The sequence below is a fragment of the Camelus bactrianus genome, chromosome 2, assembly GCF_048773025.1.
Source record: "Camelus bactrianus isolate YW-2024 breed Bactrian camel chromosome 2, ASM4877302v1, whole genome shotgun sequence".
In the NCBI taxonomy this organism is placed as follows: Eukaryota; Metazoa; Chordata; class Mammalia; order Artiodactyla; family Camelidae; genus Camelus; species Camelus bactrianus.
The window spans coordinates 109,566,824-109,594,781 of NC_133540.1; the positions used below are offsets into that span (position 1 = coordinate 109,566,824).

A 27,958-nucleotide genomic window follows, 5' to 3' on the forward strand; every position below is an offset into this window, starting at 1 on the left:
GTTCCTAGGATCTCTGGCTGCAAGGCCCTGGAGCTGGTACTGGCCTGCTGGTGAGTGGGATGGGTCCTGCTGTGGCTGGCCGTAAGGCTGCTGTGATTCTGGGGCTGATGGGCATGGCTAGGTTCCAGGGTTTCCCGGGGCTGGTGCCTGCCCAGTGGTGTGAGGCCAGGTCTGCATCCTGGGCCCTCTGGTGAACAGGTCTGTGTCCCAGTGTGGCTGTGGGCTCAGGCATTTTAAAGCAGGTGGGTAGGCTGTGTCCCTGCCCAGCTAGTTGTTTGGCCTGAGGCATCCCAGTTCTGGTGCCTACAGGCTGGTGGGTGGGACTGGGTCCTGAGGGTAATAAGCTAGAGGAAGGATTACAAAATGCACTTGCCAGCACCAGTGAACATGTGGTAGGATAAGTTCCTAAAAATGGCTGCTGCCAGTGTCTGTGTCCCCAGAGTGAGCTTCAGTCACCTTCTGTCACTCCAGGAGGCTCTCTAAGATCAGCACGTGGGTCTAACCCAGGTTTTTTTTTTCAAATTAGTGCTTCTGCCCAGGGTCCTGGAGCACATGAGATTCTGTGTGCACCCTTTAAGAATGGAGTCTCTATTTCCCACAGCTCTCTGGGTCTCCCAAAAGTAAGCCCTACTGTCCTTCAAAAACAAGTGTTCTAGGAGCCCGTCTTCCTGGGGCAGGACCCCTGGGCATGGGAGCCCAATGTGGGGCTCAGACCCGTTGCTTCTTGGGGAGAACTTCTGCAGTGGTAATTAACCTGTTTGTGGGTTGCCCACTCAGGTGTATGGGTCCTGACTATACTGTGCCTACACTCCTCCTACTCATCTCATTGTGGTTCCTTCTTTAGTTGTAGAAGTTCTTTTCTCCTAGATTCTGGTCTTTCTCATCAATAGTTGCTCTGTAAAGAGGTGTAATCTTGATGCGTCCATGAGAGAAGGTGAGGGTCTTCCTGCTCCGCCATCATCTCCACCTATTATGCTTCATTCTTCTTTTCCAGGCTCTTTTTAAAGGAATTATTTTTAGTATTCTATTGTGTCTCTGCCATGAGATTTTTATGTCTTTTTGTAATCCTCTTTAGTGGTTTTCCTATATGTAGGGATGTTACAGTATTCACTCTTGACCTTTTACAGCTTAAACTTTGGACATTTATCACTTCCCAAATAATGTAAGACTACCTTTAAAAGAGGGAACTGCATTTTCCCTTTTGCCCTTTTTATCTTATGTTATAACCTCTACACAGCATTATTACTGTAGCTTAACATAGTCAATATTCTTTCATCTTACCCTTTATAGTGCTCTTAATTCCTTCTTAGGGATTTGAGCTTTTATATGGTCATTTTCACTACGGCAGAAAAAGGCCTTTTAGTTTTTCTTTAAATGTGAGTTAGCTGATGACTAAGTCTTTACTTTTGTCTGAAAATATCATGATTTTGTCTTTACTTTTGCAGGATATTTTTACTACATTTGGCAATGTAGCTTGGTTGTCTTTTTCATTTTAGCTCTTTAAAGATGATATTCCATTGTCCTTTGATTTCCAAAGCTTCTTTATTAAAAATCAGCTAAAAGTCTGTTTTCTGAAGGTAATGATTTTTTTCCTTTCGATTGATTTTTAGTTTTAATTTTGGTTTTCAGCAGTTTATTATAATGTTATCAGGTGTAATATTCTTGCTTATGGTTTACTGAGCTTTTTGAACCCATGTGGGTTGATGCTTTTAAACAGTTTTGGAAAATTCTCACTTGTTATCTCTCTCCCATCCTCTTTTTCTGGGACCCCAGTTACACTTATGTGAGACTGTGCCTCACAGGTCTCTTCTGCTTTATTCTGTTTTTCCTGTTTTGTTTTTTTGTTTTTTTTCAATTTGTGCTTCAATTTGGATATTTTCTATTGATTTCTCTTTGAGTTCACTAATCTAGTCTTACACTGTGTTCAGTCTACTGTTAAGCTCATCAAATAAGTTTTTAATTTTAGATATTGTTCTAAAATATCCATTTCTTTTTTATAGATTTCATTTCTTTGAAATTATCCATCTTATCCCTTTTAACTATCTTTTCCTTTATTTTCATTAACATATTTATAACAGTTATTTAATAGTTTTTGACTGCCAATTCCATCATCTTGGCCATCTGGGAGGCTGACTTCTATTATCTAAATTTTCCTCATTTAGTAATCATTTTCTTGATTCTTCACATGTCTTGTAATTTTCATTGTATTCTTGGCATTTTATGTAACTTTTATTTAGGGGTTCATGTTTCTGTGTTAGACTGATACAGAGTGAGAGGATAGTCATGTCAATCTATTCAGTATTGAAACTGGGTACAACTAGGTTATAATTTTAATCAGTTTTATTTTAATTAAAATGTTTCAATGGCAAGACAATTACTGTTATGTTCTAGTGGACTCTGTCTCCTAGACACAAAGAGGTTGTAGAAGCTTTTCCCTCCCAGCTTTGTATCATTCCATCTTGTCCAGTGTCTCATGATGACAATTGCTGATGCTTTTGAGACTTTATCTATAAAGCCAGCTCAGCAAGAACAACTCTCCTCTTTGGAATTTAACTTTAAACATTTTTGTTTCCAGATCTCTACTAGCTCTTTAAAAATAGGATGTTTATAATTTTTTTTAAGTTATTGCAGTCCTACTCAGAAGTCCTTTGGATTACAGTTTTAAGTGAAATTTTTTCTTACCAATTAAGTTATAAAGAGGTTAACTACTCTCCAGTTCACTTTTTCTCCATAATTCTTCTTACCACACAAAAAATACAGTGGGTTATACCATAAAAATAGCTTATGTATCAATAAAAATTTATTGTAGAAACAGCAGCAATTAACTAAATGGCTCTCTCTTGGCTTCTATCCATGAGATGACTAGCTTTTTTTTTTTTTTTTTCCTTCTCAAGAGTATTTTTAAATGTTTGCCTATTCTAACTTTTTTGGTGATAATCAAGTAATTTATTATTGGAACCCATCTTAGAACTATGATGTCTAGCTGATTTCAACTGGACAAGCTTAATTTTACATATAAGGAATGTTTTCTTTTGATTGTGCAAGAAAAATACATCTAGAAAATATGAGGCATTAGATTGTCCTTTTTTTTTAAAAAAATTAAAGTCTAGATTGCTTAATTTAGATGATTTTTCAGTTCAAATCAATGACTATTTTTCCATTTTAGTACATTTTGATTAGTAAATCTGTATATATAAATTTGATCATTAAATCACACAAAACCTGTACATTTTATTAAAGTAGAAATTAAGATTAAGCACTTGTTTTTTCTTTTCATGTATTTTATTTACTATGCCTAAAATATTTAGTATACCTAAAATGGTAAATCAAAGGTGAAATGTAGATAAAATGTAGATAGAATTTAGTTTCCAAAAACTAAATTGTTATAAAAACACTAACATTTTCTTCAAACTCAATGATTTAAGAACTCTCATTGTATGAATTTCTTAAATAAAGTTATTTAAAGAAAGAAACTAAACTTGAACTATCAAGTGGGCATAATTCACTTTGAAGGAACTTTGGTGACACAGTTAGGTGACGATGAACTGGTCAGTATGCTGTAGATTTAATTCACTACTATCAGTGATGTACAAATATGGAATGATTTGATTTTTACCAATAACATCTGTGGACTTGACTTTGTCTTTTCTGGCTAGTTGAAAAACTTAAACTTGCTGAATAATAGATTTCTCAATCCAATTCCTTATGTTTTCATATTGCTGGTTTAAAATCTAGCCCAACCCAAAATGTATCTCTGAGCTTCCTTCTTTCCACTTTGTATATGCTGGTTTTAAGAGTGGCTGCCAGGAGTGGTTGCCTTCCCTGTGGTAGGCAAGAGTATGGCCTGCTCCTTCTCTGTCCCGAGTCATCTGTGCCACTGCTGGCAGTGTGTGTGTGTATGTTGTGGGGTGGGTGGGAAGGCTGCTTCAGCATCAGATTAAACACTCAGGTAAGAATGATGGCAGGAGTCTCACTCCTTTGGCCTTGGCTGCTCCTCTATCCAATGCCGTGCAATCTGGTAGCCCCAGAGAGGATGGCTACACGGGCTTTGGCTTCCTGAGACTCTTGTTAATTGCTTTGTCAATTCCCAGAAGAGTGGCGCAGATCGGATTCCCTTTGTCCTGATTCTAAGAGATGGGGAACACCCTCTGAATGTGAAGTCATGGAACCTCCTCTTACCTGTCTCCATCATAACTGGTCCTCTTTCTATTGGGCGCCTGGACCTGGCTCTCCTAGGGTAACCTGCCAATCCCTTTCCCTCAGCAAATCTCCACATGTGGATTGAGGGAATGTAGTGAGATACTGTCTTCACCCCCCAGAGCACCCTTACATTGGGGGGCAGCATCCCTAAAGCTATCTCAGCTTTTCAAACTCCAGGTCTTCAAGTCAGTAGAGTACTTGTCTTTATCAACTTCTTCCAGGAGGCAGACCTTTGCTCAAGGTCTGAGTCAAAGCCCAAACTCCACAAGCAATTCTTTTGGAGTACTCCAAATTTGGAGGGATGAGAAGAAACCCCCCTGCCTCCATAAACAAGCACTCGAAGAGGGACGGGATGGGATAGGTAGCATGGACGCAGACTCTGCTCTCTCCCACAGGCAATATTCCTCACCTCCTTCATAAGGATTTTTATGGACTAAGTGGGTGGGACAGGTTGGTGGGAAAAGATGCTGCTAAACTTTTCCACACTTTGTGAGGGCTGAGGCAATTCTCTGCACTTAAAAGGAGAAACATATGGCAACTTTGGACTCAACTGTGAGCTGTCTTCCTGTTAACTGCAGTCCTGTTCAAAATCCCTCCTTGGGAGTAGGTAAAGTTCTTACTAAGTAAATTTCAGCAAATTAATATATACTCTGTACATTTTACATTGTTAAGAATGAACTTAAAACTCTTTAATATTTGACTGTCTGAATCAAGTCTTAACACTTTCTACATTTAGACTCTCATCAACATTTTCAAAGGGAAATTTCCAACATCACATACATGCCCAGTATGAATAAAAACAAACATTTTATTCTCATTTGAAAATAACTGAAATCACAATTTAATAATAACTAATGGTTGTGTGGCCCTGTATAGCTCACAAAGAATTCTCACATACACCGTCACATTTGGTTTCCATAACAAAACTTTGGTATTTATTCAACATTTACTTGTACTTTACTGTTATTTCCCCCTCCCCATCTTATGCATGTGAGAATTAAAGCATGGTGAGCTCAGTGACTTGCCCTGTCAGAACTAGGGCTCTAACTCTGGCTATGAAATAAAAATTCTGGGTTTTCCCCACTGTCTGTGCCTTCCTCTATGTACACGTCTACAAATGCTCTTCTTTCTCAGTAGAGGTGCTGTCTTCTCAGTGTGCTGTCTCCCAAGTTAATCCTCAGAGTGGAACTGGACACCTGTCCAGGCCCCTTACTCTACCCCTCTGTCCAACCAGTGACCAAAAGCATGTGTACAAACAACAATCTGGGATCAGCAGGCAGATCCTGCATGTCTCTAGGACGTGGGGCCATATCCCAAAGGACAACTTTTAGGAAATGAAGTTGAAAAGAACCAAGTACACACAACATTTAAGTCCAAGTTCCCTTTGGGCTTTAATTCCCTGGGTGCTGAAAATGAAAGCTTTGTTTGGTCCTGAATTTATTGGTAACTGACATAAGGGCTAATGTCTGAAGGCTTTGAAGATATACAAACTTTTTTTTTCCATCAGCAATGGCAAATGTTCTTGCCAAAGACTTCAGCACTAGGGGAAGTAATATGCCATGCTTTGCAGCACACGGGGGTCATCATGACTTCTAGAAATATCACAAGGGAGCAGTGGGCAAGGAAACTTGAGCTCCAAAGCGACACATATGCGCCCACTGTTACCATAGTTACAACAGGAAAGGCCATAAGAGATGTACTTTTTCCCATAAGCAGTGAAATAAGCCTTGCATGATTTAGGATCACCAGGGTGAATAATCCTGGCTCTATCCACAGGGATTTAGCGTGGTTGCCTTGAGTGTCAACGTGTAACAGGAAGCAGAAGGAGGGATAAATGATTTGTTTACGCTCTGAAGTTGCTACTGATGTTCTAACAGTTAACCTTTACTTTCAGAACCTGCATGAACTTGCAAAGTCTTTAAATTATTCATTCCTGTACCAGCATATTATAGGAATTAATGGCCATGACTAAGTTTAGCTAGTTTGGGTATGACACTCTACAGGGTGATAGAAGGGGGAGAATGTCTCTCTCATTCCTGAATTTCTGAAGATGGATTAGTTAAAGCTGTGGAGATCATAGTAATAGAGATGCCCCAGGGCACACACATAGCTCTTTATGCCTCTAAACATGATGGAACCCAGTCTATCTTGTCTTCCAATGTTTGAATCTCTTCTAAAGCACCCCTGCCAGAGTGGTTTTATTTTCTAGTTTTATGACAACGTTTTTGGTGACGCACTCATTACAATTTAGACAGCTTGGGGAGAGAATAATAATGATTACAACAAATAACAAGACTTTTTGTGGGTCATTATATGTGAGACACTATAAAAGTGTTCTGTAATTTCATTTCATCCCCAGAAAGATCCCAGGAGGTGGGTAACTATTATCATCATCTCTGTTTTACAGATAAGGAAGCCAAGGCTTAGAACAGTAAAGACATTGCTCTAACATCCCACAGTTATGAAATGTTAGTCAGACCCCGGGATATGTGACCCAAAACCAGAGAGAAAGCTGCATCTTCGAACTGCTTCACCTGGAGCTAAAGTCTGTCTCCTTGTAATTTCCATCCACTGGTCTAGTTCTATCCTCTGAAGACTCATGGAAAAAAAGTCTTAATTCCTCTTCCACCACTAGCTCTTTGGATACCTACATGGCTTTCAGGACTTTATGCATTCTGTTCAGACCACAGGACACTGTTCTTAGATGTCCTGTCGTCAACCCCCTTAAAACGATGCACTCTTCTTGTTTGGGCATTGTATTAGCTTTCCATTGGGTCTCTTCATTGCTGTATCCTCTGTCCTACACCCAGCAGCCAGATCTCTTCAGTCCTCTGCTCAGCACACTCTGGCTTCTCATGTCAAGGTCAAATCAATAGCCAACTGCAAGATGACAAAGCCCCATGATACGGCCTCTGCTCCCACACTCACCTCTCCTCTCACCCACCTGCTTCCAGGTCCCACTTCCTCTCTGTGGAAAGCTCACAGCTGCAATATTCACTCAGCTCTTTCCTGTCTCCCCTCTACAGCCGCCTTATCAGTGAGGCCTTCTCCCATCAGTGCTATTCCCTCTCCTCTGTATCATTTATCACCATCCGACTTACTATTTTACATTTTTCTTTGACTTTTGCCTCCTCTGTCCTCTTAGCCTCACATAAGGATGACACAGTTTCTCTCTGTAATTTCATTTACCTTAGATTCTAAGGTCATAACACACTGGCCCACAACATGACCATGTCACATAGGTCAACCTCCCGCACCCCCAGCACCAAGAGCAGTCCTGGGCCCAGGACAGCATTATCCTAGTAGGTACTGGGTGAATAAATGAATAATTTGGCTACATACTAAAAACATTATAGAGCATTCATATACTTTAAATCCTATGTGGAGTTGACTATATAGATGGACATGCAAATTAATATTAAAAACTCTTTTACTGAAACACTGAACCTAGCTTTTAATCATATGATATATTTTCTTTACTAGTAATTTTAATACTCATCTGTCAGCCTCAGAACATCCTATGTCAAAAGGGGCAAACTTCCCTATCAATGGCTAGTTGCTGTCTGGATTCAAGATAAGGTTCTTTCTTCAGCTAAATTAAGGCAGTGATTTTGTACCATCACCTGCCATAGAGTGACCTACTTCTCTTACTACCACTGTGTTTACACAGAGGAGTGGATGTTCTTTAGAAAATAATGATAAACTAATAATAATGTTCCACTTGAGCATCTCTGGCCGAAAAATCACTGCAAAAACAATTTTTTTCCCCTACCGTGTAACAATTCCTATTGGCTGATCTGACATTGTATATTTGGTTTAACAATGTTTCAGCCACTGTGTTTTTTTAAAATGCCAGAAATTCTAATGTTGAGAAACAGAGCTACTATGATGGAACACTACATTGTAAAAGAGAAGGAAAAATAGAATAATTACTGTAGGGCTGACCCCGTAATCCGTACTGCTGATCACAAGGTGCCGTGGAAACTGTCGTCAACCCCAAGTCATCTCTCTGATTACCATTTCAAATTATTCACTGTTAATTCTCAGTGTTTCTTATGGAAAGCGGAGGGTTTTGTTCTCACACACTGAGGGCAAGGAAACAGTTCGAAAATTTTAAGTAGATATAAAAAGCAAGAATTTTTTCCCCATTTAAAAAGCCCCCTAAGAATCACGAATCAGCAAGAATTCTCATATTCCTCTACAATTTAATAGAAAGCATTAGTGTTTTTATACCCACAACAAAACATGGACCTGCAGAAGTTTTCAAACAGTCCTCAAGCAGCTTCATGCGGGTCTTCTGGAGCTCGGGGCTGTCCCATTCATCTTCATCAATTCCCCAGTACAGATCTATAACCTGGGGACCAAAGGATGAGGCAGTGTTAATTCACCTGGTGGCAAATTCAATTTACCTGTAGGCTTTACTCGTATTCACAATATTAAGTTAACGTGACTTTAACCTTTCTCTTTGCAGTATGTTTCCCCTTAGAGAGGGAAAATGATATTTTAAGATCAGTTTAAAAAGGTATTCTTTTTAATCCCAGGATGGTTTGGGTATGAACGTTATAATCAGAAACAAAAGAAGAAATTATACTGTTGACATGGGCCCAGGGAAAACAAAATATTAAATGTCAGAGGCTTTGCAATGCAGGTGTTCATTACATTGAAACAGTAGCAGGGTTTCAGAAGTTTCAAAGCAGCTGGGATATGATCACTACGTTATCTGAGACAAGTAACAGTGTCTAATGTTACTGTGTGTCTCAATATGAGAAGGGAAAAACGCAATGGGCATTCACATGTACCCTGAGTTACACAGTGACATTTCTTTAAAAAAAATTAAAAAGAGAAACCTGTTATCCCACGGGGACATTTTGCTTATATCTTATCTGTAAGCAGCTTGGCTTTCATCAATACGTAGCTGAAAAACACGTATGGAAAACCATGAAAGGTATGCTTTCCTGAGAAGTGAGGATAATGGGATCCTCTGTCTCCTCACTTCAAAGGCGACGAGCGAAGATTGAGAGAGTCTGTAAAAACTTTTACAAGTACACTCTGAAAAATTTGCTATGGAGAGCAGTTTCATTCCCTTTACTCAACTGCTATCTGCATAAGGTAAATGTTCCTAATTGTAGCTTTGAAGATGTCTTCTTTTCCTTTCCTGTTTCTCACAAGCAGAAAAAAGAACCACCTCCAAACCCCCTTGCTGGCTGTTTGTATGGGTCCTCCACTGCCTGTGCCCTAAGTACTCTGTGTATTTGGCCAATGCCCCGCACAAGAGTGTCTGGACAAGATTTTTGTCTATCTGCATTTTTAGATGGCTGATAGAAATATAACAGCTTCTTTAAAAAAACCATTCCCATGACTCAGTCCATGAATTTCATAACATATGAAACTATCAGGACTGATTTTGAGGTTCGTCCCTTTAGTCTAACTTACAAAGTTTAATCACAATATTAAAAGAGAGGGACATCAGATTATAATTTCACTTTCAAATATGAGAGCCCTTAGCTGGAGTTATTTAAAACTAAATATAAATTAATTAAAATTAAAATTTTAGTTGAAGTGCTCAACAGTGCTCACTGGTTACTGCCTCCCATATTGGAAAGTACAGAAATAGAATACTTCACAATCACAGAAAGTTTAATTGGACAGAACTGTGAATTACTGAGCCTCATATACTGAAATAACTAGAAAAAGACATTTTTGGCCATCTGCCAATAAATTGTCATAATAACAACTGCAATGTGAATGGCAACCCTTAGTTGTGCCATGCACAAACAACCATACACAGAACTTGGTCCCCCTCCTTTTGGCTGACACTATAATATCTGAAGAAAGGTATAGAATGAATGAAAAACAAATGGTAAATATGATAGTTAATATCACAAAAGCTATAAATATATACCTGCTATTCCTCTCACATCTTAAGTGACAAAGTTATATAAAGTAATAATTATGTCTTTGGATTTGTAATTAGATGTTGCATATTTAACAATAGCACAAAAAGGGAGAAAAAGTAATAGAGCTATATGGGAGTATTCTTTCTGTAGCTCACTGGAATTAACAGAATCTACTTATGATGTATACTAACTTAAGATGTAGATGCCTTAAAATAACTACAAAGAAACTAACTCAAAAATATAGTGAAAAAAATCATTATACAAATTAAAATGTTATGACAGAAAATATTTACTTAATATAAAGCAAGAAAGTACAAGAGGAATAGAGAAACATAAAGGACATGAGACAGAGGGAAAAAAAGTAAAATGGCAGATGTAAATCCACTACGTCAATAGTACCATTTAGTGTGAATGGTTTAAATAATCCAAAGGCAGAGATTATCAGACTGGATAAAAACAAGATTCAACTATGTGCTTCTACAGGAGACACATTTTAAAAGGATGGAAAAAGATTTATTATGCAAACAGCAACCATAAGAAAACGCATGTGGCTATACTACCAGACAAAAGAAATTTTAAAACAATATAATTAGAGATGAAGAAGGATATTTTATCATGATAAAAAGGTCAATCTATCAAGAAGATGTAACAATTATAAATGTATATGCTATGAACAATAAAGCCTTAAAATACATGAAGCACAAACTGACAAGAAATTGATAATTCAACTATAATAGTTGGAGACTGAAATATCTCATTCAATAGTGGGAACAACTAGGAAGAAGATGAACAAAAACCTAGAAAACTGTAGTGATACTATAAGCCAACTAGCTCTAACATGTCTATAGGACAATCTACCCAACAACATTCTTCTCAACACATCACAACTTATGGGATGTAGGTAAATAGTTTTTAGAGGGAATTTAGAGCTGTAAAAGCCTATATTAAAAATGAAGAAAGAGTTCAGTAATTTGAGGCAACAGGGAAAGGAGAACAATTCAGAGCAAGCAGAAGGAAGGAAATACTATACTACAATGGAAATTAATGAAACAGAGTATCAATGAAACCAAAAGTTGGTTCTTTGAAGAGATCAACAAAATGAAAAAAAGAAAAAAAGAGTCAATTTCCTAGAATCAAAGGTGAATGAGAGGCCATTATTACTGAATTTACAGAAATAAAAGGATTATTAGAGAATACTATGGCCAACTGTATGCTAATGAGTTAGATTACTTAGATGAAATAAAAAAATTCCTAGAGAGATAAGTTAAATAAATTGACACAAGACAAAATAGAAAATGTGAAGACATTTTTAATAAGTTGAGAGACTAAATCGTAACACAGAAAGAAAAGCCTAGGGCCAGATGGATGCACTGGTGAATTCTACCAAATATTTAAAAAAGAATTAATACCAATTATCTAGTCTTCAAAAATTATAAGAGAATACCTCCCAAATTTATGAGACCAGTGTGATCCTGGTACCAAAGCCAGACAAAAGTATCAAGAAAAATACAAAGTATTATCTCTTATGAAAATAAACATTCTCAACAAAAATACCAAAACCCCTAACACAGCAGCATATTAAAAGGATTATACAACACAGCTGAGAAGGATGAATCCCAGGAAGGCAGTATTGGTTTAGCATCAGAAAATCCAGTAATGGAGGACACTATGTATTAATAAAGGGCAGAAGCCTCATGGGCAATCTCAACAGACATGGAAATAAACATCTGACAAAATCCAACACCCCTTCATGATAAAAAAAAAAAAAAAAACAAAACAAAACACTGAACAAACCAGGAATAGAAATTAACTTTCTCAACTTGAATGAAAGTCATGGATGAAAAAACTACATCTAACACCATACTTAAGACAAAGCTTTCCTCCTAAGATTAGGAGCAAGAGAAAGATATCCACCTTCATCATCTTTATTCAACACCATACTGGAGATTCCAGCCAGGGCAACTTGGCAAGAAAAAGAAATAAAATGCATTGATATAGGAAAGGAAGAAGTAGATCTACCTTTATTCATAGATGACATAATCTTGAATATTGAATACCCTAAAGAAACCACTAAACTGTTGGAACCAATGAGTAGTGCAAGGTTTTAGGATACAAGATCAATATATAAAACCCAATTGTTCTATGTGCTAGCGGTGAGCAACCTAAGATTGTAAAAGTCCATTTTAAAAAGCATCAGAAAGAATAAAAAGCTTAGGGATAAATTTAACAAAGGAAATGCAAAATTTATACTCTGAAAATTACTAAATATCATTGAAAGACATCCCATATAAATGGATTAGGAGACTAAATATTGTTAAGATAGCAATACTCCCCAAATTAATCTACAGATTCAATGCAATCAGTATAAAACTCCCAGCTGGCTTATTTACAGAAAGCTGCTCCTAAAATTCATACGGAAATTCAAGAGATCCAGAATAGCCAAAACAATCTTGTAAAAGGAGAACAAAGTTGGAGGACTCACACTTCCAGGTTTCAAACCTATTATAAAGCTGCAATAATTAAGACAGTGTGATACTGGCATTAAGTATACTCAATGGAATATAACTGAAAACCCTTAAATAAGTTCTCATATTTATGGTCAACTGATTTCAAGAAGGGTGCCAAAATAATTCAATGAAGAATGAACAAATAGTATTGAGGCAACTGGACATCTACATGCAAAAGAACAAAGTTTAATCCTTTACCACATGTCATATATAAAAAGTAGAAATAGATCAAGACATAAATTAAGAGTTAAAACTATAGTTTTATAGAAAACATCTTTGTGACTTTGAATTTGACAATGGTTTCTTAGATATTACAGGAAAGAAAAAGTAACCCCCCCAAAAAAAGATAAATTGGACTTCTTCAAATTAAAAAAGTTTATGCTTCAAAAGACACTGTCAAGTAAGGGAAGAGAGCACCCTCAGAATGGAAGAAAATATTTGCAAATCATATTTGACAATATATTTGTATCTAGGATACATAAGAAACTCCCACAACAAAATAAGACAACCCAATTAAAAATGGACAAAAGAAGTGAGTAACCATTTCTTCACAGAATATATACAGATTGCCAATAGACACATGAAAAGATAGTATCATTAGTCATCAGGGGATTGCAAATCAAAACTACAATGAAATTAACACTTCACACCCACTAGGATGGCTATAATCAAAAAGACCACAAGAAGTGTTCATAAGGATGTGGAGAAACTGGAAACTTCATACACTGCTGGAGAGAATATAAAATAGTATGGCAGTTACTCCATGATCCAGCAATTCTCCTAGGTATACACCCAAGAGAGATGAAAACCTATGTCTAGACAAAAACTTGTACATGAATGTTCATAACAGCATTCATTATTCATAATAGCCCAAAAGTGGAAAGAATACAAGTGTTCATCAAGTGATCAATGGATACATAAAATGTGGTATACAGCCACCCAATGGAGTAGTTTCTGGCAATAAAAAGTAATGAAGTACTGATACATAATATAACATGGCTAAGCCTTGAAAACAGTATCCTAGGTGAAAGAAGCTGGTTACAAAAGACCACCGGCTGTATGATTCCATGTATATGAAATGTCTACATTAGGCAAATCTACAGAGTCAAAAAGTAGATGAATGGTTGGCTAGGGCTGGGAGAGAGCAGAATAGGACAATTAGGGAGTGACAGCCAAAGGGGACAGAATTTCTTTTTTGGGTGATGGAAATGTTCTAAAATTGACTTTGTAATGCTTATACAACTGTGAATACACTAAAAACCACTGAACTGTACACTTTAAATGGGCAAATTTTATGATATGTGAACTGAATTATAACTCAATGACACTTTGCACATCTAGCTTGTACTGTGATTTTCTACAGGTCTTACATCTCCTACTCACAGAATTGAGTGCAAGAACAGAATATGTTTAAGTCAAGCACCTAGTATACTAAGAGCTAAGCACTAAGATCTAACTAAACATATGTGGACCGAATGACCAGGGTAAAAGTCAAAACAAGGCTTTCATTTATATTTTTAAACAGAAGCCTAAGCGTCACATGATCTATTTGCCACCTATGGGAGTCTTTTATAATAGTCCATGCATCTGTCATTTCCTTAAAGTTTGGCCACCACTTGCCTTCATCCAGGCCTTTATAACCCATGTCGCCTTGCTTTAGTAGCTTTGTTTAAATATTCTCTTACTTCCAGCTTTTCTCCCTTATATTGTTCCTTCTCAAATGTCTTTATGAGCGGAAAATGATGAAAAATAAAATCAAGCAACTGTGAAGATAAAGATGAAATAAATAGATGAAACATCTCGCTTATGCAACACAAAACGCCATTACGGGCAAACAGATGCCTCTGTCCACATGATCAATAACTGGCAAGAAGCAGTTGGAACCCAAAGTGCTCAACGAGACAAGATTTATTACGTACTTTAAAAAATTAAGCTTAAGCTTTTGGCCTAATGTCCAGGCACTGCAGACACTGGAATCTAATTTACTATTTATTGGAATACTACCTTGTTGACAGCACATCTTCTGTGCCTTTACTTATTTCATCATTAAGTATAAAAGCTCAGGAAAGTAATTTGATTTGATCTTTTTTCGCTTAAAACCATCCAACTTGTTTAAAAATATTCTTAGGGAAGCAAATTTATCATGCTTATTAAAAGGTGCTGAATTGGTCTGAAAACAAAAAGCCAGCAATTAAATGCCCTAACAAATTTTGCCGCTTGAAATTAGACATAATCATTGAAATACCAAGATTCCTGAACAATCAGTAAAGCAACCTGTAAGAAACAAATAATAACCTTACCCTTTACCAAAACAAAACAAAAAGGTCAAATTTCAGTTCATAATGGCCTTTCCTTTCTTCAGAGTCTTTGAATTTAAATATTTTCCAAAACATTTTCCTTCTCAATTTTCCTATGCCACGTGACACTAACTGAATGCAAAACAAAAATGTAACTGCAGAGACAATATGTCTGATTTTGCTTTCAAACAAACACACTATTGAAACGAAGGCTGTTCAAGTTATTAGGATGGGAGGCTACGCACTCATTCCAATGATTCTGCTGTTGCTCCGGACACTTCCTCTGTAGGAATTACCTCATTTTGTGTTGAAAAAACTCTCATCACTTTATAGTTGGGAGTTTGTTTTTATTAAAATGACATTTCTTTAACCTCCCTGGCCTTTATGTTTGTAAGATATGGCTTTGAAAAGACCTTTAACTCTTTGAAAAAAATCACAATCTATTCTTACATCTGACACCACTGAAAATATTCAGAAGAACACAAAGCAGGCCCAGAAAGCTCTGAACAGGACATTATTGTGCTATGGACATAACTTTCAAGGTCAACACAGAAGTGAAGACAGCACTCATTCAACTGTATTTTAGTAGTTGCGTCCTGTTACCAGAATGCTCATCTCAGGAGAAAGTAAGCAGGGAGGAGTCTTAAACCTCAGCCTAGGTCAGATATTGTCTACCAGTAGTAAGTTAATACTTATAGATCTGTCAATTCTTGCTCTAGTTAGAATGACTGTCCCCAGATGCATGGGGTGCAAGGAAAAAAAAAAAACTCCTTTTGAGGTCCACACCATGCACGGCAACACTTTTACTAGAACAACGGCAAACACTGACGACTTTAGGTCACCAGCAATTTTTCTCTTGGTCCTGACAAATCTGACTAGGCTGTATGGCAGCATGACTAAGATAGACATTTCTGGGAAAATCAGGTCCTAAATCGAGCCCAGGCAGAACTGGCTGGTCCTAGTGTCACACACGATCACCAGAAAGAAAGAGGATCCAACGGTATGAGGTAGGATGAGGCTTCATCCAAAGCCTCAAAAAGACGACTAACAGCTCAGACCTGAAGCCTCTGTGTCCTGGATATTCAGCTGCTGGACAGCCCTAACAGTCACAGTGTGATGGTAAGGAAGAACTAAGCCCTTCACAAAGGCAGGCCTCTGACTATCAAGGCTGAATGAACTTGGGGACGGAGAGAAGGTACCAGGAGTTGTTAGAGGCAGAGAAGCTGCAAGCCAGGAGCCACTGAGCATCTGTGTTGAGTCTGTGCTGGAGTCTGAGCTCGCCGCATAAAGGAACCGGACCCAGGTGCAACTGGATACCAACTTCCTTCGGGGCAGGACACCTGGCCACAAACAAACAGTGCGCCTGAGTGAAAAACCCCAAGCTGGCTCTGTTCCTGTCGGTGGGATTTCAGCAACCACCATATGGGAGGGAGCCTGAGTGTACGTGTGCCTGTATCCCTCGGGGGCTTCCCTAATTAGCCCCTTGCTTCCGTACTTGCTCCTTCTAATCCGTTCACTACACTGCAGGCAGCGGGGTCTTTTTAAGATGCAAATCTGATCGCCATAGCTAAGATTTCCTTTCATTCTTCCAGACACTATACAGAGTAACTTATTTACTCCTTAAACTTAGGACTAGACAGAAATATTATCCCTGTTTTATAGATGAGAAAGTTGAGGCTTAGAGAAGCAACTTGCTTGGAATCACACAGGTAGTAGCAAGTAGTAGAGGCTGTTCACATTATTTCACAGCGCTTCTCGTCACCTTGATGACAGTGCCTAGAAGCTATGACCTAATTTGTGAGATCCTCCACCACCTAGTCCCCGCCCAGCTCTCCAAACTCATCTGATGCCATGTTCTCCCTCATGGGTCAGGTTCTGGCTGTACACATACTCCTCAAATACGTGCGTGTGTAACGTGTGTATGTGTGAGTCTGTATATTTACATGCATACATTACACTTATACTTACATTCCTATACCTATCTCTATCAGTTTTTGTGAATGTATGAAAATAGGCTTTTTGGTACAGTAGTTCAGAGCACAGGCACTGGGACAAACTGCTTTAGTTCAAATTCTGACTCTGCCATTTATTAGCTGTGGGATCTCTTGCAATTATTTACTTCTATATTTCTGAGTGTCCTTATTGAATGAAATGTGGAAGATAGAATTTACCTCCTTGGCTCACAGCAACGACTAAGCACGTTCATGTACACATTGTGCTGAGAGTAAGTGCCTGGCAGGCAGTGAGTACTACATAATGTTAAAGTTCCTTCCCCAAATTTGCTTATAAATGTTCCTTCTGACTGAAATATTCTTTTTAACCTGGCCATCTCCATCGACCCATTCTTCAGCGTTCAGCACAGACACCAGGTCCTCAGCGGCCCTTTCTGACGCCTCTAGGTTTAATGACGCATCCTCACCCCCGCATTATGCACGTCCAGAGCTCCCTGAATTTCCTCCGCAGCAAGCATCACCCTGGCCCCTGTGGATGACTACATTCTCTGTGAGACTAGACTCCATGAGGGCAGGGACTGTTTTCAACACTATGGCATCCACTGCACCCTCAACTCAGCCTGACGCAGAGCAGAGGCTCAATAAATGTCTGTGAATAAATGAATGATGCCCATGGGAGCAAGCACCTTAATCTACCCTGGCGATTTGGGTAGACATCGGTGAGGAAGCAAGACAGAAGCCTGGACCTGAAGGATACATGCATAGGAGACTGTTCTTCAGAGAGGGTAAGAGGCCCTTCTAGACAGAACAGCACTGCAAAGACGCAAGGGACCCGGCCTGCCCACACCGAGCCGATCAGGACCCGGCCTGCCCACACCAAGCCGATCCACTCACAGCATCATCATTTTGGGAGCTGGAAGGAAACAAGATCAGGTTGAAGAACCACTTTGCTTTACAAATAAGAGAACTTAGCTTAAGTTACTTTTTCAGTGGTTTATAACTAAATATTGACAAAGTGGGCCTCTTAAACAAGAGTTCTTTAACTGTGCAGGGACTTGTTAATAAGGTCTCCTCTCCTTCCCATCAGAGACAGAAAATGAGGATGGAAAGAGCTACCCTGTGTTCGGAACTGGAGAAAGGCTTCATGGTGACTGGACTCCACTGGGACACTTAGAGGTGACCTGCAAATGGGGATCTCTCATTCTGTTTATTGAGGGACTAATCTTTTTGGTGATTTCTAGAGTTCGGGTAATCAAACAGCCACAATTTAGCAGAATAAATTGTGCTAAATATTCAGCAAACTCTGGAGTTTCCCACAATGCGACTGCTTTATATAAGATGGCCTATATGCACAAAGGAAAGGAGGACCAGTAATGCTATCTTGGGAAGTCAGGCCCGAGGATCCTTGAAGAGACATTCCACACTGCAGAAATGTTGAGCCAATATTTACAATTCAACAGGAGCAAGGAAGGTCAATGATGATAATAGTCCTTTCCTTCCCTTTTATCTTCTCTATTAATCTTCCTTCCCCCTTTTTATAAACTGGCCCATGGAAGGGAGAAGGATGAGGTAACAGGCTTCTAAGACTTTTACAGAATATCAACTTGGTAAGCCCTGTCCAGGCTTTGATGGACAGAACTGAAATGCGAAGTGAGCCAGACAAATTGAAGCGCTGGCCTGAGCAGAACGATGTGTGATTCAATGAGGGGAGATGCACTTCCCTCTAGAAAGCAGCATACATTTGATTAACAGAAAATGGAGAAGGAGTGATTAGTTGACAATGTGGAGAAAGGACCAAGGGCATCACAACATGGCCTGTCAATTAGAAAGCCAAGGACGGATTTTGGCAACTCAGGAGGCAAAATGCATTCCGAGATTCCTGAGCAGGCAGGCAGTTGGGAGAAAAAAATGTGTACAGAGAAGGAGATTGTGCTCGACAGGACAGAGGGCCGGGGAGGGGAAGCAAGTGAACACAACTGATGGTGAGCCTTCACCGTGAGGCTAAGTAATCATCTTGTTCAGTAAACATTAGTAAGATCAAGCTAATAAAAGACTCGCATAATTTCACTTGGCCTACAACTTTGATGTGCTTAGAAAACGTAGCTTCTTTTATCTTGTCCAAAGCTAGTTTGGGTCTCCAGCCTAAGCCTCTGTCCTCTGGTTATCAGGATAAAGTGAGCTTTCAGTTCTAGTCGGCTGAAATCTTAGTTTGAACTGATGTTTTCGAGGACTTTTTGAAGTGCTTATTCTCTCTTGAATCAAGATGCTGACTCTCTCAAAAGCCTACAGCTCCCCCCTTCCCTTGCTCCTTTTCCTGAGGTAATGTCTGGGTGCCTCCTATCCTGAAGGGGAAAAGTGGATTTCTAGGGCACAGTCCCCGGGTGACACCCGCTGGTTGGGGGCATCATGGCTTGGGCTTGGGGCAGTTGTAACCCATGGACTGGCCTTTCCCTCTCAGCTTGGTCAGAGCCTGGTGTTGCTCTGCAGACAACCCAGGCCACCGTCCCCTGCTGTGGATAAGTTCCAAACCCTGGGCCCATGCTCCATCCAGTTTTCTCACCCCAGGTCTTTTGTGTGGTCACCTCTCCCTGTGGTGGAGACTAACAGTGGCTCTTAACTCAGCATATGGGACACATAGTAACTGAGGGCAGCTTGGGAATTTAAACCTCCTGGTCTCTTGCTGTCCTGGTCATGATGTAGCTGTGCCCAGGTCTATTGGCGGGGGCGGGGGGGGGTGACTGTTGTAAGGTGATCTCTCTTTCCAGAGTCCTAAGTAGAGAGCAGAGGCAAGCTGCCCTCAGTGTTACCGATCCACCTACCTCCCCTTTCTGAAGCAGAGCTCAGAGAAAGGGGATGGCGAGGCAAGTCTAGCAAACTCTGCGCCTCCCTGGTCTCCTTCCACCATTCTCCTAGAGACCACATCGGGTGGGTCGGTCCTGCTCTCATTAACCAGCTGGGACCTCTTCTCTATATGTTAGATCTCCAGGGGCAGAGTCCTAAGTACTGGTTGACATACTAAAGAAGGGATTAAAGGAATTTAGAGAAATCTTCTCTCAGGCTAATAGTGTGAACTCCAAGGATTTTGTCTTGCTACATAATCCTTTCTTGGATGCAAGAGATATTTCTTCACTGTTCTTCCAATTCCCCTTCCATCTGCACCAGACACTAAGGACCCCTCAGACAGACAGATGCCTTGATCCAAAGTCTTTTACTGTATTGAAAGGCAAAAGAAAAATGCACATGAATAATTGAGTGCCTTCCATGTGCCAGGCATGTTGTGTTATCTCACTGAATTCTCCTAACAATCCTGGAAGATGAACACTATCCTATTCATTTCACAGAGGGATCAACTAGGTGTGAAAGAGATCAAGCAATCTGCCCAAAGTCACAGGACTGGTAATTTGCAGACCGAGAATTTGAATCCCAGTCTTTCTAACAGAAAAATGTATGCTGTTTCCAGTATACCCCACACATGACATAATGTGCTGCATTTTATTGAATCTAGTATCACCAGTAGTAGGCTGCTCCAATGTTGCACATTCCACTGAAAGAGAAATGCACTGCCAGCCAGTTGCACTGGGATGCACCTATTTGTTTGTAAGATGAATCCTGATTTCTGAGAAGTAAAAATGTCGGAAAACGTGCATCTCAGAATGAATGAAATCTGGTAAATACTTAAAGAAGATTATTCGAGCAGCTATGTACAGTCTGAACCAGAACACAAAAACACCCAAGGTAAGGACAGATTCAAAAATACTGCCACAGTCACTCAGCTATTAAGAAATGGGAGCCTGAGTAAGGACAGAGACTTGTGAAGTGGAAAGACAAAGTGAATTTCTAAAGAAACACTGTGGCAGGTGAATCAGCGGGAACAGGGCAGTTTGGGTCCAGCTTGTAAAGGGTGACGAATGAACTATGCACCAAGATTTTAAAGTCTGGAGCCTGGGAAATAGTAGCAATTGAGTAACTGGGAAAAGCAAAAAGGATGGGTTCCATTTTAGATTATTTTAACACTCAAAAAACCAGAATTATCTTCATGTAACTATGGAGGGCAAAGAGCTGGAGATGATGATATGAGGATCCTCACACACGGGCACCAGCTTGAGTCAATCACTGGCACTCAGCTCTCATCCCAGTTAGAATGACCTCACTCTGATGCCACCTCCATCTAGAACATCACAGTCCAGCCCAGGAGCCACTGGACACATATGGCTGTCAAGTTCCTGAAACGTAGCCAGTCTGAATGGGGATATGTTGTGAGTGTAAAATACGTACTGGACTTTGAAGACTTAATATAAAAAGAAGATGTAAAATAACTCATTAATAATTTTTGTATTGATTACATGTTGAAATCACATTTTGGATATAAATGGCTTAAATAAAATAGATTCTTAAAGGATTTCTGTTTCTTTTTACTTTTTAAAATGTAGTTAGAAAATTTAATTGCAATTATGGCTTGCATCTATGACTTACATTATACTTCTTTTGCACAGTACTGGTCTAGACTCTCAGCTTCTGGGTCTTACTCATTTAATGAACAAATTCATTTTAATCAACCAATATTTATTATGTATATAATGTGAACCAGGTGCTCTAAAAAAGACTAGTGATATATAGATTATAAATAATATGATTTCTGACCTCTATAAGCTCCTAGTTCCTGGGGAAAGGACATTTTAAAAGTAACTAAACAGAGACAGACTCATAGACATAGAAAACAAACTTATGGTTACCATGGGGGAAAGGGGGTGGGAAGGAATAAATTGGGAATTCAAGATGTGTAGATACTAACTACTATATATAAAATAGATAAACAACAATTTTCCACTGTACAGCACAGGGAACTACATTCAATATCTTGTAATAACCTATAATGGAAAAGAATCAAAAAAGGAATAAATATATATACACGTATATACACACATATATGCATATATATATACAGATATATGTATACATAAAACCAAATAACTATGCTGTACACCTGAAACAATATTGCAAATCAACTATATGCCAATAAAAAACAAGTAATTAAAACAATGTGACAAGTGCAATTAAATGATTAGGAATAAAGCACCACAGAATCTTAAAGAAGGAAGTTCACTATTTCTTAAAGAATAAGTAGAAAATTTTCTAGTCATCAGCACGGGGGACAATTTAAGGGCACCCGACACAGAGGGCCCAGTGGGTGTGAGGACTCAGGGAAGAGGAAGAACCTGCTGGGGACTGAATGTAGATGAGAAAGGCTAAAACAGGCCACCTGCTGGGGAGGGGACAGATAAGACCTCAGGGGTAGACAGGAGTGGAAAGTAGAACCCTGAAAGCCATGCTAAGAAGTGCAGAATTCTGGTAGATAAGAGTCAGATCTGCATTTCAGAAACACCCCTGCAGCAGTGTGGCAGATGCACTAGGTGGTCAAGGTAGGTAGAGGGGTTGATGTTGGGGAGAAGAAGGAAGAGATGAAGGTAAACAGACCAGCAGAGTATCTATTGCAATAGTCAAGATGACAATAATATAGACCTGAACAGACAGGACAGACTGGAGAAATATTTGGGGAGGTGGAATCCACAGGTCTTTGGGATTTACTGGATGTTAAAGGTGAAGGAAAAGGAACAGTAGCTAAGTGTCCAGATGAGTCAAGTACCCCCTGCAGAGGTCCTTGTCCTAATCAGGTTTACTCCTGCCCAGGGTACCAGTGGGAATGGGGTGGGGCAGATTTATAGGAGTTCAGGGCATGGCAGGGGGATATCTGGGAATCAGAAAAGACTTCTTAGAAAGCTAGGCCTTTAGCTGGATTTGGAAGGGCAGGCAGTAGAGGAGAAAGGACATTTCTGAAAAGAGGGGAGAACTGAAATAGATCAGCGAATGAGATTTTGCAGTTAGGAATAAGCAGATGGCAAGACGCGCTCTACAGACAGGCCGAGGATGGCCTGACTGGCACGGAGTATTTATGTTGGGAAAAAATGGCAGATGAAGTAGGAGAGGCAGCAGGGATCACATTAAAGAGGGACCCCTGTAGGCAGCAGGGAGATATTAAAAGATTTTAAGCAAAGGAATTGACAACATGACATTTAAGTAAGGTTACCCTGGTGATGTATAGAAAAACTCAAGTCAGATGATGGTGTCAGCAGTCCTGCTTAACACACTTTATGAAACCCCACTAAATGTCAAACACTCTTCCAGGTCCTGGGGACTTAAAAATAAGTGAGAGCTAGTCTCTCCCTCAAGGACTTGCAACCTGTTGTGCGTAAACAGAGAACAAGGTCAGTTAAGATGCTCTTTGTTTATCGAATTTTTTGAAGCAGTGAGGGTTGGATCAGGGTCTCTGCAGGGCGGATGGAGAGGAAAAGCAAGGACGGATGGCACCTGTGCATGTAATTACAGGCCCTTTCTTTATTGGGTCCTGCACCACCTGCTTTTGCCCAAATCTGTCTTTATTTTTCCCAGTTTATTCCCCTGTTCTTCCTTTCTATCCTCTTCTCTGTAGCCAAGGGCACCTACTGAACACTGGCAAATCAAATAACATTATTTCAACACCTTGTCCTTCTCTGAGCGTGTTTCTTGCTCTGAGTAGGCTTGACCTTCTTTCTATTCAGTGTTTCCACCTCTGAGCAATCAACCACGTGTATTACACACAGAACTAGCTGAAATTCACGTAATCAGAGAGGCTGGTGCCTTTTCATTAAATGTTAGTTTAAATGAAAAAAATAGAGGAAATGCTAGAAAACAGTTTGTCAAACAGGCAAGCAGATAAAAGTCTATGGCCCTGCTTAAAATGTAACTCCAGTCTGTCAATTTAGTTTAATAAAGATTTACCTAAGTGGCCTACCATGTGCCAGGTACTTGACTAATCATTGGGAAAGCGGAATAAGACAGAATCCCAGTCCTGAGAACTGCTAGACCTTACGGACGGGCGAAGAAACAGTTACCTAACCAGCTGTCTCCTTATCTCCACACTCACTCTAGTCCTCACCAACATCATTTTGTACTTGCACTGTCTTCTTGCTTCTGCCATCCCTCCTCTCCCCCAATTCCAGTCCCCTCACAAAGCTTGAGTGAATCTCTTAAACATTAATCATGTCACTCTTTCCCTCTTTACTCAGTACGATTCTAAATCCTTAATCTTAGTTCATAAGGTCCAGTGTGATCTGACTTTGATGTCATCTTCTATAATTATTTCCCTTACTCCCTCAACCCCACTCCCACTTGGCTTGTTTTTCCTAGAATATTCTAAACACGCTCCCCCCAGACCCTACTCCTGGTTGTCAGTGCCTGGAACTCTCCTCCCAAAACTTCTGCATGGCTTGCTCCATCCCTTTCTGCAGGTCTCTGCTCAGAGGCTGTCTAACTGCTGGGTCCATCTCTGACTACCTGGCATTTCCCTCCCTCCCTTAATTCTGCTTTACTTTTCTTAAAAGCATTTACTCAATGAAATGCATCTCTCACACTGGAATTGATCATTTATTATCTGCCTCTCTCAACAATATTGGCAACTCCATAAGAAGAGGGTCTGATTGGTTTGCGCCTGTATTCCCAGCACTTGGAATGCTGACTGGCATGTGGTCGATGGTCAACAAACACTTTTTGAATGAACTGGATGAATGACTGGGAGTTAGACACAGGATGCAGCAAAGAGGAGGTTACATGGCATAACCTGGGAGGGACAGGGGAATCAGAGAAGGTTTCTTTAAGCAAGTAATGTTTGGGCTGACACTTCATTCATTTGTACGCTCACTCAATCATTCAACATATACATATGGAGTTTTACTACATGCCAGGCACTATTCTAGGACCAAGAATGTAGCTGTCATGAAGGCAGATGAGTCCCTGGTCTTGCAGAACTTACAATCTAGTGAAAGAAAGACAAGAAGCAAGCCAATAATCAGTAAACAAGAAAAATCTCCAACACTGACATACGCTATGCAAATAACTAAAACAGGATGATGTAAATGAGCACATCTAGGGAGTAACTTGAGTTTGGGTCCTTAGGGAAGCATCTCTAGGAAGTGACATTTCAGACTTGAAGGACAATAAGAAAGCACCCATGTGATAGGAGAGGGTGAGCATTCCTACAGAAAGAGAACAGCAAGGGCAAGGTCCTTAAATGGGAATGAGCTTGATGTGTTCAAGGAACCAAACAGAGGACACACAGGTGCAAAGTGGGTGAGAAGAGGGGTATGACTTTAGATCAGGTAGCAAGAGTCTCAAGAGTGAGTAGGACCTAGGAAGTGGAGAGCCAGATTGAAAAGCACTGTAGGTGACGAGAACAGCAAAGGCAAGAAAGCACGACATAGACTGGTATATCTGAGTAACTCCAGGAAGTGCATTTGTCCTGGGTCCAATGTATAAGGATGGAATACAGAATACTGTATGGGTAAGTTGGTTTGTCATGAAGCTTCTGGTACATTTTGCTAAGGTTGAGGAAAAAGAACCATCTCTCTAGAAAACATAAACTCAGGGAGGTCTATAATCAACCTACCAAAAAAGACTATACTAAAAATATATTCTTTGATTCAGATACTATATACTTGAGCTTAGAAGGTGGGAAGCAAATGCAACCTAGCATATTTTATTCTCAACAAAACCTCAGGTGTGTAAGCTGTCACCACGCCCGTTTTAGACACTGAACTAAAGGACCGGTGGTGGGTTAAGTCACTCATAGTCAAGAGCTGGGGCTCAGTTCCATGTCATAATTTGTCCAATGTTGTTTCCACTGCTGTCCAGCATCTCAGTGACTGATTCAATATATTTGCCAGGAATGATCTTTGCCATCAATTTAGTCTGTGGACCTGGCCTTCTAAGGTTTTCCTTTGGCTTTATCTGTCTTCTCCTGTGTCTACTTATAATTTGGGAAATACATTTTTCTCCTCAACTAATCCCAATCAATACCATGTTTTATGGAGGCTGTTCCAAAGTTCAACCTTCTTCTACTGACAAAAAGGATGCAAACCCAAACTCAAAGATGGATTAATATGCTTGGACACATTTCTTTATAGTAACTGTGTCCCCAGGGAATGTCTAAGTCCTTGGCATACCAGAATTTTTATAACAGTTGAGACCTTGTTATCAGCAGAACCCGATTCCTCAGAGAAAGTAGTGCTGAGCTCACAACAAGGAATTTAGGTTTACCATTTTTCAAGTAAATGGTGACTATTCAATATGTGTGTCATAATGGCTGGCTGCTGCCTGACACTATGCATTGGGGTTGAAGTCATTCTGAGACTATTATTCTATGTGTCACATTAGAAGGCATTATGAAGTATACCATGATAAACTATATACAGTTGACCCCTGAATAACAAACATGGCTTTGAACTGTGTGGGTCCACTTATGTGCAGATTTTTTTTCAATAAATGCTATAGTATTATATGATCCAGCAATCCCACTTCTGGGTATATATTCAAAGGAATTCATTTAAAATCTCTGAGCCTCTTGTACCCATCTATAAAGCTGAGCTGTTAATAGAATTAAAGGATATGGAATTTAGCTTTTACACAATAAAATTTTTAAAAAATCAATGTAAATAGGCAATGTAGCTAACATTGTCATCCAAGTAGAGTGTTTTATACCTTATACTGTTTGATTTTCCTAACAACCAATATAAAATATATAGAAAGTGCAAATCATGTCCATCAATTTGGATCTTGTTATTATGTTGGTAGCCATGTGGTATATTATAATTAAGCTACAGTTCAGTATTCAGAGATCTAGTTTTGAGCCTGGCTTTGCCATCCACCAACTGGGTGAACCTGGACATGCCCTAAAATCTCTTGATCCACTTTTTCAAATTAGAAATCTGTGGATTTTCAACAGTGTGGAGGGTCAGCACTCCTAGCCCCTGCTTTGTTCAAGGGTCAGCTGTATTCAGGAGGAAACAAAGGGTGAAATGTTCCTCCGTTAACAACGGCACATTTTGCGCACCTACACCACGAACCTCTAGTCCATATTCCTTACTTCACAATGTAAACACGTAGTTGAGTAAGCACTGGAGAGTTCAGATGTCCATTGTAAATGAGGTTGAAAAATTCTGACTAAATAATGCTATCTGTTGCAGGAACCATTTACTTTACAATTTTTTGGATCTCCAAGATACGTTCAATATCTCCTAGTACTTTTCTATTAGGTGGCCAATCACTGGTGTCTACAAATGCCCAGATGTTTATGAATTTTAGCAATGACACGCACAGGTACCATCTCTTGAAAGGCTGAATAATTTTTTTTTTAGTAAATGGCAAATCCCCAAAATGCTCAGGAAAAAGGATCTTCTACAATGTGAATAAAAACTAAAAGGTAGAACAGAAGGCAAGGACTGGCCAGGCTGCTAAAAAGAAATACTTGTGAGAAATTTGGTCCCAATTTTTAGATGCAAAACATTTCTAGAGATCCTAGCTTAAAGGCAGGTGCTCCGAAACCTTCAATTTTTTGAGAATAGTTAAGAGCATCAAAACAACCAAATAAGCATGTTCGAAGAAAAAGACGAGCCAATACCAGGTAGGGGCCAACAAGCAGAGCATAAAAGTGCAGAACATCAAAAATGACTAAATACTTTAATTTCCATTTTACAGTGTTTCTTTTCACCTATGCTTAAAAAATTAAATTGGGGGGGCACTTAAAATTTGTCTTTTATAACAGCCAAGCTGTGACAAGAAACAAACATTATTAAGCTGATATAATTAAAAAATGAAATTAATTGCATAATTACCTGAAATTCTAATCCATAGTTTTCTCTGCAGAATTCTCTCAGTTTAGGATACACATTTTCTCTTAGTGCCTGTCTTTCTGCTCCCGTGTCTGTGGGGTAGAAAAGCAAACAAATAGAAAGCGAGTTACGTCCACATATGTATGTATTTCTGGAAAAAAAGAAAGCTTACAATGAAACATTAACGTAATCAAGTCGGGGTCCTGTATTGTGAAATGATGGGATACTGCCTGCTGGAGGAGACTTGCTCTTCACAGAGAAAGCAGAGCTGAGATCTACCAGGCATGCACAAGAATCCCACAGAATGGATGGGAGCCCCCTGGGGAAGTTCTGTGGATGCTGGCAGAGCAGAGAATTCACTGGTGATTCTTTATGCCTATGTAAGGCCCTCACATGGAGCTCTTA

General features: G+C 39.5%; 1 protein-coding gene across 1 annotated transcript in view; it reads right to left on the reverse strand.

Annotated features, from left to right (window-relative positions):
• Nucleotides 1-3,501: 3,501 nt before the first annotated feature.
• LOC105074969 (NACHT and WD repeat domain-containing protein 2) overlaps nucleotides 3,502-27,958 on the reverse strand; it is an 89,209-nt gene continuing 64,752 nt past the window's right edge. Inside the window, exons 2-3 of the mRNA XM_010962698.3 lie at nucleotides 27,557-27,645; nucleotides 3,502-8,554 (exon numbers count right to left, since the gene is read on the reverse strand). Coding sequence (XP_010961000.2) covers nucleotides 8,399-8,554; nucleotides 27,557-27,645 — 245 coding nt within the window. The 3' untranslated portion in view covers nucleotides 3,502-8,398. The remainder of the gene's footprint in view (nucleotides 8,555-27,556; nucleotides 27,646-27,958) is intronic.